The sequence below is a fragment of the Podarcis erhardii genome, assembly GCF_964252035.2.
Source record: "Podarcis erhardii genome assembly, chromosome: 6".
In the NCBI taxonomy this organism is placed as follows: Eukaryota; Metazoa; Chordata; class Lepidosauria; order Squamata; family Lacertidae; genus Podarcis; species Podarcis erhardii.
The window spans coordinates 98,781,843-98,798,389 of NC_138510.1; the positions used below are offsets into that span (position 1 = coordinate 98,781,843).

The 16,547-nt window shown below is 45.1% G+C and overlaps 1 protein-coding gene across 1 annotated transcript in view; it reads left to right on the top strand.

Annotated features, from left to right (window-relative positions):
- The window catches only part of LAMC2 (laminin subunit gamma 2), a 42,018-nt gene that overhangs the window by 19,194 nt on the left and 6,277 nt on the right, over window positions 1–16,547 (top strand). The window contains exons 8-20 of the mRNA XM_081867300.1: window positions 1,094–1,203; window positions 1,962–2,183; window positions 3,773–3,943; window positions 5,569–5,772; window positions 6,577–6,713; window positions 7,773–7,929; window positions 9,482–9,687; window positions 10,069–10,148; window positions 10,290–10,427; window positions 13,304–13,448; window positions 13,744–13,893; window positions 14,161–14,275; window positions 15,934–16,133. Of these exons, the coding sequence (XP_081723426.1) occupies window positions 1,094–1,203; window positions 1,962–2,183; window positions 3,773–3,943; window positions 5,569–5,772; window positions 6,577–6,713; window positions 7,773–7,929; window positions 9,482–9,687; window positions 10,069–10,148; window positions 10,290–10,427; window positions 13,304–13,448; window positions 13,744–13,893; window positions 14,161–14,275; window positions 15,934–16,133 (2,035 nt within the window). The remainder of the gene's footprint in view (window positions 1–1,093; window positions 1,204–1,961; window positions 2,184–3,772; window positions 3,944–5,568; window positions 5,773–6,576; window positions 6,714–7,772; window positions 7,930–9,481; window positions 9,688–10,068; window positions 10,149–10,289; window positions 10,428–13,303; window positions 13,449–13,743; window positions 13,894–14,160; window positions 14,276–15,933; window positions 16,134–16,547) is intronic.

Below are 16,547 nucleotides of genomic sequence, written 5' to 3' on the forward strand. Positions count from 1 at the left end.
GTAAAATGCTTAGGACGTAAGAGAACACTCATATGTCAAACCCTCCAGTGCAACTCAAAGCAATGATAGACAAGTTTTCCTCAAAAGTAGCTTGCCCTCTGCTACCAATCTGCGACATGCAACTTCTAGAGATTTGCACATGCATCATGCATCCTTAGATCATGCTCTCAGTTCACACAAAGTAGAGTTGAGGCCCTCAGTTCCTAACCAGTGCCTGACATGAACTGAATGTGTACCCTGTACATGTCCCAGAATCCTCTTTGATGGGCAGCAAGTTGTCAGCACAGAAAGTGTTCCAAGAAGATGGAAAGTTTGAAAACTGCTGGCTTTGGCTGTTGCTTACCCAGGAGGATCTAGTTGCTGTCCTTCAAGTCATGAAAATAACATCAGCAAAGCCCAGTTAAGCTACCTGAATCAGAGAAGTTGCCTACATCAATTCCTGGTCCACAAACCCACTTTATTTCTTTTTAACTTAAGTTGTCTTTAATCACTTTTCTTGTGATGGATTCACCTAATGAGCCCTCTCAGTTGGAAGCCTTGCACAAGGACTCTTGCTTGCACAACAGTGCTTCTCCCCCTTGTGCCCCCTGCATCCCCTGAAATTAGCTCAAGGGGTGGTCAGGAGAACCCCCAGAACAGCATTCTTCTGTCTAGCAAAGTGGAATACTTGCGCAGACAGGATTGGAAGAGTGTGATGTTGAATTCCAGCCATTGCTGCTCACGTTGCAACATGTTCTGATGGTAAAAAATATCATTAAGGAAACACAAGTTGCACCCTAGGATTACTGAAGAAAGCACTGTTTGTGAAGACCTAAATGCTGAATTTTGTATTTGCTTTTGATTTCACTGAATCTTGGAGTAAACTGAATTTTATGCTCCTGTCCACATTCTGTGCTTCCTTGGTCAGAGTGTTCTTGTTTTTCCATCTGATTTGCAGTTCTGGCCTTTCCCTTTGATCAGCAGTTCAACAGCAGTGTGCTGTAATCTTCCATGGGTCTAAAAATTCACTCCTAGTTGCATTTTGTACACAAGTATGGTGGTGCAGAGACTGCTCATATAACTTCTTGTGTCTTTCATCACCTCCTGCACTCAGGTTGGATGAGCACCCAAGCAGCAACTGGAGCCCTAGGCTGAGCAGCAAAGAGTATCGCCAGTTAATTGGGAACCTGACAGCTCTTCGGATCAGAGCCACTTATGGAGACAGTGAGTTGGGCGTAGGATAGTGAAATCTGGGCTAAAGAATGGGTCATATACATTTCTTCTGATTATTTATTACTTTACTGTTTCTGTCTTCTCTTATAAACCCTACTTTATAGTTGTTTCCTCTCTGCAGGTAAATTGCATTTCTGTGAAAGATCAAAGGCTTGGGTGCCTGGTGCGGGGGGCTGTCCTGCAGCCAGGGCTGGGGCAATCCACACGTGGGGGGGGGCAAGCTTCTCCTGCGCTTGGAGCCTCTCCGCCGCCTCCCCCTCAGCTGTAGGGCGGCTGAGGGAGAGGCAGTAGGCAGAGGCAAGTCCCATGGTGCCATTTCAGGCAGCGTGGAGCCTGCAGGCGCCCAAGCCATCACGTCACTCCTAAAAAGTTCCATGAGCCCATTTTTTAATTTTTTATTTTAAACTCATTTTGTCAACCCCCCTCAGTGATGACACCCAGGGTGGACTGCACCCTCCACACCCCCTTCCTCCACCACTGCAAAGGGAGGGGGAACAATAGAATATCTGATTCCAACACCCCCAGCAAACTACAGTTCCCAGGATGCTTTTCAGGAAGCACTGATGGATAAATTGATATAAAACAAATGTACCATGGTAGTGTAGATGTGCCCCACATCTGCTCTCGCATGTCAGCTCTGTTCTGATTTAGACATGATCCAATTGAGATACTGGGATATGTGGTATTTTATTATGTTATGTTCTTGGGGATATTCACTATAATGTTCTTCCTTTTTTCTTTTTGCTCAGGCACAGGGTACCTCAGTAATGTCCTTTTGGATTCGGCACAGCCAGCCTCTGGCACTCCAGCATCCTGGGTGGAGCAATGCGTCTGTCCAGTTGGCTACCAGGGGCAGTTCTGTGAGAAATGTGCCCCAGGGTACAAGAGAGAGGACCCTTCCAGACTCAGTGCTCTCAGCAACTGTGTGCTCTGCAACTGCCAGGGAGGAGGAATCTGTGACCCAGATACTGGTAGGATCAACCACAGTCAAAGAGCCTATTATTGTGGACAGACAGAGTGTTTATTTATTTGTTTGGGCAACAAGCAGGTCTCTAATATAAAAACTCACTTAGGGCCATTTTACACAGTGATCCAGCTAGGGATCTTGTTCATGTGATGGAAGAATGGGCATGAGAAGTCCCTTCTCCCACTTCATGTACAAGATACGGTAATGTTTTGCTGGGATGGCACATGTGGATATGCATGCAGTCATTCAGGATGTACGTAGTGCCTATGTTGTTGCTACCTCGTGTGCACATGAGGAGGTGTGTGATGGATTGCGTTGCATAGGTAGGATCCCCACCAGGATGGTGTATGAGAAAACCCTCTGAGTCTAAAGATTTCAGAAAGGAAATTCAGTCCATCGTGTCTTGAAGTCAACTCTGCATTGAGAGTTCCTGGTAAAATCTCAGCAGACATAGTCCTGGAGGGGATTTGGGTTGATATTTGTTGGGATGCGGGTAACCTTCAGGCACTGGAGCAACACAGCATGGGAAATGCTTTCCCAGGGTTACATCCCGTGCTGCTGCTGAAATGTCTAAAGGCACCACAGGAGGAGGGCCCCAGAGATATAGGCCTCTGCCTCTCTATCACTGCCTGGCCCAGACTGGATGCAGTGGGTCATATCTAGTGTTAATCACACTTAGACCCATTGAAACCGGCAGTCTTAAGTCATGCCCATTTATTTCAATAGCTCCCATACTGACAAATCATAGAATCATAGAATTGTACAGTTGGAAGGGATCTCAGGGATCATCTAGTCCAACCCCTGCAATGTAGGAAACTCGGCTAATGCATCCATGACAGAGGGCCATCCAACCTCTGCTTAGACACCTCCAAGGAAGGAGAGCCCACAACCTTCCAAGGGAGACCATTCAACTGCTGAGCAGCTCTTACTGCCAGAAAGTTCTTCCTGATGTTTAGTCGGAATCTCCTTTCTTGTAACTTGAAGCCATGGGTTCAAGTCCTACCTTCCAGAGCAGAAGAAAACAAGCCTGCTCCATCTTCCATGTGACAGCCCTTGAAATATCTGAAGATGGCTCTCATATCTCCTCCCAGTCTCCTCTTTTCCAAGCTAAACGTACCCAGCTCCTTCAACCATTCCTCATAAGGCTGTCCAATAATTGGCAATTGTCCGATGATTTCATGATAAGCCCTCATCCCCCATAATTGTGTCCCCCCCCCCGGGGCCTTTATCCATTATTGAACTGCTGTGGGATGAGCTCTCTCTCACACACAAATATTCCCTGCTCTTGCTGTAATGTCTATAGGGCATAATGCAAAGAACTGGATTTAAGGTTGGAGGAATGAGGAACTTGGGGAACTGAAATTGACAGATCTTGCACACCAACTTCTACTTTAATGTTCCCCTTTTCTGCACAGAATCTTTACTTTACTGTCATCTTTTCAAACATTTATTTACGCAAATGAAACAAACCTTAAAGCCAAGACTCTCAGGGGTCTAATGTAAGGTGCGCAAAGAGCCTCAGGCAATGTGAAACATATATTGTAAAGCTCCACTCTAACCAGCTGCTCCTTTTCTCTTTCTGCCTCCATCCAGGAGAATGCTATTCTGGAGATGAAAGCAGTGCCACCTGCCCAACTGGTTTTTACAGCTTCCCCTGGAGCCCACAGAGCTGCCAGCCATGCCCGTGCCAAGGTGGCCAAGGCTGTTCGGTGCTGCCAGGGACACAGGAAGTCATTTGCAGTCATTGCCTTCCAGGAGCCGGAGGTAATGCCCATATTCGGATGGTTAACCAGACTGCATGTTCTTCTTTCTGAGGCAGCTTTTCTTTCCCTAAGGAAGGATAGGAGCATAGCAAAAGCTGTGTTGTGTGCACTGTGTGTCCCAGGGATAGATGTTTGTGACAGACACAGATTTGTGAACCTGAATCTCCACCACTCGTGCAAAAATCTGCGGGGGTAAGATGGGATGTGGGAGAGGGGTGTTTAACTCTTTTCTGCACTCCCCTTGTCCACCCAGCCCCTCCCCATCGGGATTCCCAGCTGCATGCTTGAAGAAAAGTGTTCAGCTGGGTGCTGGGATTGCAGGGGAAGAGCTATGTGCGGGATAATCGTTAAGCTTCCTTTACCCCACCACCCGCCACTTCTTTCCTTCAAATTGCACTTCCCACCACCACTTTTTCAATATTCTGTGGAGACTTGGATTTCTAGGCCAGGTCCTCGCTATGCCTGTGCTGTACCGTTTCAGAGAACATGTAGGAGTCTTCTTCTTTGGAGGTCTTTAAGCAGAGGCTTGACAACCATATGTCAGGAGTGCTCTGATGGTGTTTCCTGCTTGGCAGGGGGTTGGACTCGATGGCCCTTGTGGTCTCTTCCAACTCTAGGATTCTAGGATTCTATGATTCTATGTAGGGCAGACTTCCTCAACCTCGGCCCTCCAGATGTTTTTGGCCTACAACTCCCATGATCCCTAGCTAGCAGGACCAGTGGTCAGGGATGCTGGGAATTGTAGTCTCAAAACATCTGGAGGGCCAAGGTTGAGGAAGCCTGATGTAGGGGATCATGATTAAATGCACTGCAATAAAGAAAAATAATGGAGAACAGAGGGAAGAGTTTTTGCCAAAAGGGGGGTGGGAATGCACCCATATACTATCCATTCACATATAAAACTAGCACTGAAGGGAGAAGACTAGATTATAACATTTGCCCTGACATCTGTTTTTCAGTGTGGAAGGAATGCTTTTGCATGTAGGCACATTAGCCATGTGAACTCCCTATCTGTAGTCTCGGTGGTGCAGCACCAACACAGGCAGACCTTGACTCAGGCAGGGAAAGAGAAGGACCATAATGAAATCCACATTCCCTACCTCCTGAATCTCATCAAATTTAGTCATTGTCAGTGGCCCTGAGCTCTAGGCAGGTAGACTGAAGATGAACCAGGATTTGCACCAGGGTACTGTAGTCAAGGGATAAAGTCAGAAGTCAGGCCCAGAGAGTTAGGGTTCCTCCAGACTGGTGTATTTTTGAATGTGGCATCACATGGATACAATAAAAGTACATACGAGGAAGCTTTGTACTGGAGCATCCACACATTATTCAACTTTATAAGTTGTTATGTGGTGCTTAATGTAACTGCATCATTGCTGCTTGGAGGGCCACTCTTGCATTATAGCACAACTAAACCAGGAGAAACCTCCCCCCCCCCCCCGTGCCATTTGTGGTACTTGCAACAATTTTTGTGGACACTTCATAAGTGGATTGTGGAAATTAGGGGTGGAGCAGGACTGTAGGCCCCCTGTGCTCAGGATTGCCAGCATCGTGTTCAGAGGCAGTTCGTGCATTGCTTGTTCAAGGCATCATTTGCTTGTCCTTCCTTCTTCCCTTTCTTCTCAGGCTCTCACTGTGAGCTTTGTACCAATGGCTATTTTGGCGACCCCTTGGGTCAGAACGGCCAGGCACGTCCCTGCCAACCATGCCAGTGTAGCAGCGTTGACCTAAATGCTTCTGGGATTTGCAACCACTTGACAGGAGAGTGCAAGTGCAAGGACGGATTCTTTGGAAATCCTTCATCCATCAACCCAGCAGAGAAATGCCGAGGTATACATCATCATCTCATGCAAGTCAATGCTGGCTTCAAGGGCATCATTGTTACCAGCAATGCGCACCCAAATAATTTTATAAGAATTTGGACCAAACTGGGTTTGGAACAATCGGGCGAGTCAAAGGGCTGCTTACAAACCTTTCCCTTCCAGGGATAAAACGGCTCACACAAATCACTCCTACTGTCACATCCAAATGCCTTACCTGGGTGAGTAATGTAACTCTCTAACAAAGCCTTGACCTGCAGAGCTGCCTTTAGATCAGGGCAGGGAGAGACTTTGTAATCTCTCATAATATGGTGCCCTGTGTGAGGTCAAAATTGGGCGTCCCAAAATGGATCCTCTCAATTATTAATCTTCTTAGTTTTGTGCCACCTCAGCTCAGCACCTTGTGCATGGGAACCATATGCACTGCCCTAAATCCAGGGCTGATCAGGGATGCGGAGAATGTGATCTTTCAGATGCAGTTAGAATCCAACTCTCATCATTTCTGATCATTGACTGACTCCTGATGGGAACTGGAGTACAACAACATCTGGAGGTTTCCAACTCCTGCTCTAGATGGTTGAAGTTCCTGCATCTGTTGGCAAGTCAGTCAAACACTCTGTCTGTTAGGGCAAGACACAGAAACTACTAATACTATTGGGAGGTTGTAGCATGTGGACTTGTTAGGTGAATCCCACCCTCTGACTTGATCCCACACTTTTCAAATTAATGTTTGAAAATATGAGAGATAATATGCATTTTGAGATACATTATGTTTATCCCCTCCTGACCTTATGCTTTTTCTTCCTCTACGCAGCTTGCAATTGCAATTCTGCGAGTTCTGAGCCATCACGGTGCCACAGTGATGGGAGCTGCATTTGCAAGCCAGGGTTCGAAGGGCGGAGCTGCGAACACACCCATTGCCCAGCCTGCTACAACCAAGTGAAGACTCAGGTTGGCTTTTCCCTCCTGCACTTTCGTTACCAAAGACTATAGCTATCAGTTGTGTACAAAATGTCCCTACCCAACACCCTGCTCTCTGTTTTGTTATTTGGGTGCAGAACAACTAGGATTGTTAATGCAAAACCTCCCACTGGAGATGGGGGAGAAATTTAGTTTGGTTCACATTTTAATGCGAGCCTATCTAATTCCAAAACAATATGCAAACCAAAACAAAGCTATGCTTTAAAATTCACACTGCTCCGAATTTCTCAATGTAGTTTTCCAACCAAAAATATGCGTTAAGGGAAGTGTGCATAAAACTGCATAAGTAGTGAAAATAACTTTTAAAATGCATTAAATTGGGGGGGGGCTGCAAAATGTGTAATCTGCTGCCTGATTAATTGAGGGCATTTGCAATGAATCGTGTCATGTTTTACCAGAACTAATTAATTTCAAAAAGGTTAGGAATCAGAAAAGAAAAATAAATAAAGCTCATTCTATTTTCTTCCTGGAGAATGGTCTGAAAGCACAAATGCTAAACACCCTGAGACCTCTGGGTATAGAGTGGTATATAAATTAATTTAAGCAATAAATATAAATATAAATTTGTTATTGTTTAGTCGTGTCCAACTCTTCGTGACCCCATGGACCAGAGCATGCCAGGCACTCCTGTCTTCCACTGCCTCCCGCAGTTTGGTCAAACATAAATATAAATATATAAATAAGCCAGCCAGCAAACAAGCAGGTCTGTCCCAGTAAACGTCTTTGATGGGATTCTCCTAGGAATTGCATGTAAATTATTTCAACCCTTTGGAGGAACAGCAGAGCACAAATCCAATAAAAAATATTTAAGATGACATCTAGGTAGTAATTTCTTTTCAGTTATCATTATTATAACCTGATAACATCAAAATATTAATTATTTACAACTGGAAGCTTCTTAGGCACCTGATTTGAATCTTCCAGACAGCTATTTTTGAAGACTCTGGAGCTGCTGGCCAAGTCTTTGCATGCCTTGGTCTTCATGTCTTTCTGTTACTCGCTCACAGAGTTCTCCTACCTTGTTTCCAGGTAGACCAGTACCTCCAGCAGCTGCAGGGCCTTGAAGTGCTGGTCTCTCAGGTTCTTCCTGGTGGAGAGTCAAGAGATAACGCAGAGCTGGAGAGGAAAATGAGAGAGGCAGAGGAGATGCTCCAGCAAGTCCTGAGGGAGGCCCAGAGTTTACAAGGTAACGGGAGTCTTTCCAGATCCCTTTGGAATGTGACATACCCTCCAACTTTTCTCTGATGAAAATAGGAATGTCCCATTCCATAATGATAATTTTACTGGGCTTCCCAGTCTGGGCAGCTTCCAACATATATAAAAATATAATAAAACATTAAACATTAAAAAAACTTCCCTATACAGGGCTGCCTTCAGTCGCTTCGGGCGTGGGATAATTCCATACCCTCCAACATTTCTCCAGTGAAAATAGGACCATCCTAAGGAAAAGTGGGACATTCCAGGATCAAATCGGAAACTGGGACGGCTTCTCTAAATCAGGGACATCCCTGGAAAATAGGGACACTTGGAGGGTCTGATGCGATTATAAGAGAACTGAGGAAGAAAAGTGGCTGAGTGCAGCCACAGAGGTTTAAATAGATGTTTATTTCCCCCATTTGAATCAATGGGATTTGACAGTGCTTGATTTTGGTTCAATCATGTCCACACAAAAAAACATCAGTATAGTGGTACCTCGGGTTATGAACTTAATTCGTTCTGGTGGTCCATTCTTAACCTGAAACCGTTCTCAACCTGAGGTACCACTAATGGGGCATCCCACTGCTGCTGCGCTGCCACTGCACAATTTCTCTTCTCATCCTGGGGCAAAGGTACTACTTCCGGGTTAGCGGAGTCTGTAACCCGAAGTGTTTGTAACCCAAGGTACCACTGTATCTAGAAAAAGTTCTTAAAAGCAAAAAGTTAACACACAACCCTCTTGAACACACAATATATGAAAGCCTTATTTTTCTATCTCCTGGGACTTAATTCTTTTAGAAGGCAGAAAAAGGAGGACTGCCAGTGGTATAAAAGTGTTCTAAAATGTGATGATTTTGTGAATGTGTGTATTCCCCAGCCCTTTAAATTGGTGGTGCTGGGCTTTCAACCAGAGACCTCCTGCATAGAGAGCACATGCTGTGCCACTGAGCTGTGTGCCCTGCCCACGGACTCTGCAACCAGTGCACTCCCTCTTCTTGTTTGTGAAAACATGTACATATGTTAGTCACAATCCACACCCGCCTGTAGTTTATTGAGAAATACAGCATTTTCTTGCATCGCCTCCCCCCCAACTTTGATCCAATTTAAAAATGTTAGCCTTGTAAAGACATACTGTATATGCCCCCTCTCTGCCCAGTGGCATAGGCAGACAGCAGCTTGAAAACACATCCAGCCATACTGATGCATACAAGGACTGGCTGGTGTGTTGCAGTGTAGCCAGGAGCGGGCTACTCTGCTGCATCTTAAGCCAGCCATATGTACGCAGCCATGGTCTTTCCCCTCAATTCATGATTCATGTCATAAGGTTAAGCAGGTTTCCATGTCTGTGTCCATTCTCTCCCCTGCTTCTGACTACTTAGTGTGGCAGAACTGAGAATATTCAGATGAACTCTCCTCTTCTCTGTGGGGATCTCCCCCAGATTGTATGAATTGTTTCTCTGTTTGTCCACCACCAACCATGTGCCCATTTATGTTGCATTCTTCAGCCTAATGTCAAACATGATCCTTTCTTCACGCCCAAGCTTCTGACAGGTCCTTGGGGAGCCGCCTGTCCAAGATGAGAGTTCAAGAGTCCACCTACCGCTCCCGGCTGGAGGAGATCATGGAGACTGCCAACAGGTTGCAGTCATTGGGTGGTCAGTACCAGAGCCAGGCAGAAAATGCCAGGAAGCTTGTTGCGAGAGCTCGCTTGGATTTGGAGCAGAGCAAGGCAAAGATGGGAAGCGTGGCAAGTATCTGCGTTCTGAAAAACTGTCTTGTGCATTGTTATCATTTGCCAGTGAAATGCCTAGCAAAGGGTGTGTCTATGGGACACGCTGCATACCCCTTTCGAATTCCTACCAGTGCTGCTCTGGCCTGCCCAATGCCAGGGGTTTGGAGACAGAGAGAAGAAATTACAGAGAATGAGTAAAAACACATTGAGATGCACTATTTTGTGACTGGTGGAACTGAGAGGCTTTTAGCTCTCTGGTGGGCCCTGAGGGTGGAAAGCCTAAGAACCCATGGGCTATAGTGTAATCATAGTGTAATTATGCTGAGTTGTGGAACACAGCATAGGATCCTCTGCTTCTTGGAAGCACACATCGATATTTCTCTCTCCCCCATGCAGATTATTCCATCTTTAGACCTCCCTGGAGGGTCAAACCAATTTTTAATCCTGGCACAAGAAGCCATGAAGTTGGCAAACAGGTGAGTTGATAATAATCTTCACTAGGCTGCTCCTAACATACTTTCTGTCACTGGGCTTGGTGTTGAAAACATCAACACCTAACATTTTTAAAAAGGAGCAGTAATTTTATAACAGTGAAGTGTTCTCTTTTTGCCTTCTAGGCACATGCAGCTGGCAGATACTATCGAGCTAGCAGCCAGGGCAGCGGCAGAAGCCTCAGAGCAGGCACGGGGATTGCTGCAGTCGTCTGCGAGTGGAGGAGACATCCTGGTGAACTCTGTGCCAGGGCTCCACAAAAAGTACGTCCAACTGTGCTGCTTTGAATGCTTTTTCAGTGCAGGGAATGTTCCCTTTCTCTTCTCGGTTGACTTCGTGTCCCATCATCATTATTTCATGATATTATTATTATGATTGCTAAAAGCATTTTGAAATAGGACTGGAGCTTTTCCTGGGATAAGGAAAAACCAGGTCATTTAATGTGGATAATAAGCTTCCTGTACCTCTTTTAATTCTCCATGGTTCTCCAAAAAGGAGCGCATGAGAAAATCTGGATTGAGGGTGAAAGTTAATGGAGAATTAATAGTGGTACAGGAAGCTTACTGTTGACATTAAGTGACAGTATTGATGAGGGCTTAAGCATTTCCTAGTCCATTGTTCTCTGACTGGGGTGCAATTCTTACCACAAATTGACCATTGTTGTCAGTAACACATAAGGGACAAGAGGATTTAAATCACAAGCTTGGAAAGTCCCCAATTCCCGGCTTGATTAAGATCCAAAAGGGGAATCCCAACAGGAAAAATGCTTAGTAGATTAAGAAAAGCACTTACGTGAAGAGAATAGGCGAAACAAAGAAAACATTGAAGACGAGGGAGTGAGAGGCTAGTTAACAGGGGCTCCAAATCCTGTTTGGTGCATGTGGATGTGATAAAGATGTAATGCAATTCCAAATTCGGAGCTGCTTACCACAATAATGTTTATCGCAAGGTGCAAAATATGTTTACTACCAGGATGCATGTCTTAAAATAAAGGCCCACAAGATTGCAGATGGGAGTTGGAGCCTGGCAACGTCTGCAAGGCCACATGTTCCCCACCCCTGACACAGAGACAGATTGCATCCCTCTGAGGGAGCCCTCTCATCGTGATGATTGAGCTACCAGGCATCAGGCAGATTCAGCATGAAGGATGCATGTCACTGTACATCTGCTGAGCCCACGTCCAACTCCCAAGCAGTCTTCCCCAAACTGGCGCCCTCTGGAGGGCATCAGGTTGGCCAAGACCTCCTGGCTGCCTCTGCTTGGTTGCTTTCACCTCTTTTTTTATGCATATATTTTATTTTGATTACGTATTACATATTACAAATACATATACATATTGCATATTCAAAAGAAAATTAGAGAAAAAAGAAAGAAAGAAAAACATAAAAAGCAAAACAAAAAACAAAAAACAAATATTTTCAGTTATACATCTTTACACCCTTTGGCTCGTCTCCCTGATTTGTAACTTGACTTCCCGCCTCCCTTAAACGGTTCCTAATAATTCATTACTTCTTGATGTCTGTATTCAATTAAAAAGTCTGTGGAGAGCATTCTAATTGCCAGTGGGATTTTAATCTACACTGCCAAGCAAAGCCCTGGGAACCTATTTTTTTCATGTAATTTATGAAAACATTCATAGGTTGCTTTCACTTCCTGTTCACCTCCTCTGAGTGAGAAAACAGTGGTAAGTGTGAGGGGCAGGAACCAGGCTAGAGAGGGCAGGTGAATGGGCAGGGGTGACAACAGATGAGGGGGGGCTTTTGGAGGCAGCTTGCCCAAGCCCCTCCTTGCCCCCCCACACCTGGATCTGGTGAAAGGTGGCCGGGTGAGAGCAGGTTTTCCCTTCATCATAACTGATTCCCAGGCTCAGCCTTGTCCTTGGTCTCTGTCAGAGTAAATGGCAGCTATTGACTTTTATGGGAGAAAGTTCTGTAGTGTGGTTGGTGAAGCTATAAAAAAGAGATTAGAGTGCTTCTGGGGAGCCCAGCCTTAATTGGGACTCGTTTACTCTTTCCGTGTATGCCGTGTCCTGCCCAGAGTTCTGCTTCTTACAGATGCTAAAATGTGATGGAATGTTATGGACAGGCTTTTATAGGAAGAATATGACCATGAGGCATGATTATGAGCTCCCCATGGGACATATTACTGGTTATTTTGAGTGAACTAAGGATACTGTGTTTGTTATCAACCTTTTATATGCTGTTAAGTTGAATATAGCAGGGTATTAGAACCCTCCTTTCCCAGGGGAAAAAACTCCAAGAAAATGTGATGGAAATTTTCAGAGTTGGCAAAAACTAACAAACTAGATCTGATCAAGTCAACTGAATAATTCATGTCACGGAAAACCGGGTGTTTAAGAGTGATGTTAAAACATGTCCCTTATTTTTATTACAATAACATATTATTTCATTTACTATACTTTTCATAACAATATATAATTATGGTAACACTTGCTATTTATATAGTGTGTTTTTAATATTCAAAACTCTGCACAGACATATTTTTCGATAATTCTTTACAACAACTTTGCAAGGAGCTGAGGCATTTGAGGCCACTTTGTGAATTCATGACTGAGTTGAGATTTGAACCAAGTGATTTGTGCTGAATTATGATGAAGAATAAACTATCAGATGCAGAAAAGTCTCAAGTAGTATTTTACAATGGACTAACCTTGCATTGCACAAGAGTCTCTCCTTCGAACAGCAAAAGAGATCATGGAGGTTCCCCTCTGGCTTAGTGGGGCTCTCAGAATTAGAAGACAGTCAAGGACTGGCTCCTGGCCCCCATGTGCGTCAGGAGAGCAGATAAATGCACCCCACCCCCCCTTGCACCCTGCCCCCATTCTGCCCTTTTTTGTGACGCATTGAGTGACATTTTGGGGTTGCTTCCGGGTTCGGCGCATGCATGTTCACGGCTCTTTTGGATACACGTTAATCAGTCATTGCCTGTCCTGGTTTATGAGAATCACAACATGCTTGGATGTCTTGGCCACAAATAATCATGGTAGATAGGAGAGCCCAAAAGCAGAATCACTTCCCTTTCTTGGGCTGAATTCATACATTAACTTGGTGATGTGGTATACCCCTTGGAAAAAAGGAGTTTCACACTCCTAGGCTCAAAAGTTATCTTCCCATTTCAGATATGATGAGGTAAAGTTGCTCTCAAGCAAACTGGAGGCTGATGCTGGCAAAGCTGCATCTGATGCTGACAGGGTCTACCAGAGCAGTCAGACGGTGCTTGACTCTCTGGCTCGCTTACCAAAGGTCGACACAAGCTTCTTTCAGGTGAGGGGGTGTGTGTGCGTGTGTGCGTGCGTGCGTGCGCGCTCTCTCTCTCAACAACATGTGACCCTTCAGATGTTGGACTCCAACTCCCATCAGCCCCAGGCTGTGTGGCCAGTGATCAGGGATGATGGCAGCTGTAGTGCCAACAACACTGGAAGGGCCACCAGTTCCCCACCCCTTATTTTGTCAACAGTTGTTTGCACTTCTTAGATATGGGTGGTCTTGCTAGAGGTGGAGAGAGGCTGCTTTTTGTGACAGCTGTGAAGGGCTCTGAACCAAGTGATGCTTTTCTCAGGAGGAAGCCGGTCAGCTCCGGAAGAAAGCAGAGTCTTTAACTGGCTTAGCGGGAATGTACATTGCAGAATACAAGCAGCTCCAAGGCAACACGGAGCGTTGGGAGGAAGAGATCAAAGAGCTCTTGCAAAAAGGACAGAACGACAGACTGGTAAAGTACATCCATATTAGTAATCAGGGAGACCATTATTGGGTAAAGGGCTCTGGGATCCCTGAAATCTTTAATCCATTCCTAGCCATTTATGGGTTTCTAGGCAAGTGTTATGGGCATGTTTTTTACGGCATGTCTATTTCACTTAAGGAATAGAAACAAACTAATTTTTTATTAGTGTCCTTGAATTCTCCAATAGAGGGCATTTTTATAGATCTGGGAGTGGGGCTGTATTTTCATGCTATTTATTTTGTTTGCTTGTTGCAGGTGTCCGTCCAACTGCTGTCTCGTGCCAACCTTGCCAAGAGTAAAGCTCAGCAGGCACTGAGTGCTGGCAATGCCACATTTGATGAAGTGGACAGCGTCTTGAAGAATCTCAAGGGTGAGTTGCTTGACAACTGCTGGGTCTAGACCATTTGCAGGTGTGGTGTGGTGGCGGGTTTTCTAAGTAATGGGTGGGGAGTTCATTGAGGAGGAGGCCAGAAGAAGCAATGACATCCATGTCCAGAGTTCAACATAAATAAAATTGAAAATTGCATCAAAACGGTTTTGCATGTAAATAGTGTAAACAAAGAGAATCCAATGGTTTTCCCCCTTCATTTTGGCAGTTTGGTTCTTTTGGAAAAGGCTGGTGTAGTGTCAGATAGGCAATCAGGGGGCAGCCAGGTTCTATAGGTAGGAGAACTTGGTCAGAAGCGGATTTAGAGGAGTGTGACCAGGTTGTCCACTGAGCCAAGAGGGCACCACAACAGTGACAAACAATGGAAGGTGAGAGGCAGAGGACTGCCGGATTTTGGCACCACACAGGACACCACTGAAGTTTTAACGCCCAAAGTCTGCCACTGACTTGGTTAGAGGCCATGAAGGTGAGACTTCCAATATAAAGATGTGACACACTGATCTTCTTTTGCTGTCTGTTCCTGCACATTTTCAAATTCATGATTTGGAATTTCTTCCCTGAGACAATGTGGCTTCCCCAAATCCACTCTGGATGGTTGAGAGAACCCCCAGAACAGCGGAGGGTGGGGGAGGAGAGAGGAAATTATTCCATATGGCAAGCATTGACAGAACAATTATCGTAGTGCAACTTTGAATTTCACCCACGAAAAGCTGTTTTATTTCAGTAGGAAAGGTGACGCTGATTGTTGATTGTTAACAGATTTAAGGAAACTTTTAATCTGCTGCAGCTTGCTGCCCTTAAATGTTGAAGTTGGATTTTAATTTTAGATTTAATCGCAGATTTTTTCAGAGGCTTCATGGGTTTTGTTTGGGTCTTTTTTATTTTTTGTAAGCTGCCCTGAAGGTCCTTGGGCCATTTGCAATAATGTAAATATAATGAATAAACTCCAGGGTAGGGATGAGGGAGATATTTGATTTTGTTTGCATTTTAATGAAAAGCCACTTAATTCTTACTTCTCAAACCAGAACACAAACTGAAACTCAGCAATTCCCCCCAAACTGCACTTGTTTGAATTTTGCAATGCAGTTCTGCAACCAACCACTGCGTACAAAAATGAGTAAGAAAAGTGTCAATTCAAGTGCATATATTTGTGAAAATAACATACAAAATTGCTTTTCAAAAATACTAAAAAAAAAGTTTATTAGGAGAAATTGTCCTAAAAGGCTGATGAATGTTCGCAAGGATTTGCAAATTGCTGTGGAAATGTGGAGAGCTGAGCTTAAGATTGGAAAAATAAGAAACTAAAATTGACAAATTTGCCCATCCCTATTAGAGGGTCACCTGCACTAAATCACAGAAGAAGAGGGTCTCATTGGCCACATAGTCTAATCCCAAATTTGATGCAGGAATTTCAGAGCTAGAGCATCCCCCAGAGTTGGCTGCCCAACCTCTGCTTGAAAAGCCTCCATGTTCTCTGCCTTGCCCTGTTCTTGCTCCCTAATTCTCTACCTGGTACTTTAACCATAAGCTGTTGGAAGCTGGTCAGTACCCAGCTCAGTACTTTTGGCTCAGACTTCTCCTCTCTGCACTAACACGGCTCCTTATTCAGCTGGGTTCCCTTCCACCCTTTCTGCTTGTAGGGTTCGATCTTCAAGTAGGGAACAAGCGAAAAGAAGCTGAAGATGCCATGCAAAGGCTCCCGTTCATCAGCAACATGGTCACCAGAGCCAGTGAAAAGACAAGCATTGCAGAAGCAGCCCTGGGCACTGCAACTACAGAAGCAGAGGCAGCCCTGAGAATGGCTGGAGAAGCAAAGGAGATTGCAGGGGACATCGACCAGGTATGGGGGGGGGGGACTGAAAGTATGTTAGTGCCAGAGAACTACAGTGAGGAAATAGGGGTGGGATCAAGGATACCTGGCTGGCAGCAGCCTGGTTTGGAATTGTTCATTCAGACTTGTATCCAACGTTTGCTGGGGGCTCAGGTTGGATAAAAGGTAAAGGTAAAGGGACCCCTGACCATTGGGTCCAGTTGTGACCGACTCTGGGGTTGTGGCGCTCATCTCGCTTTACTGGCGGAGAGAGCCGACGTACAGCTTCCGGGTCATGTGGTCAGCATGACTAAGCCGCTTCTGGCGAACCAGAGCAGCGCATGGAAACGCTGTTTACCTTCCCGCTGGGGCAGTACCTATTTATCTACTTGCACTTCGACATGCTGTCGAACTGCTAGGTTGGATAACATATTGTTATTCAAA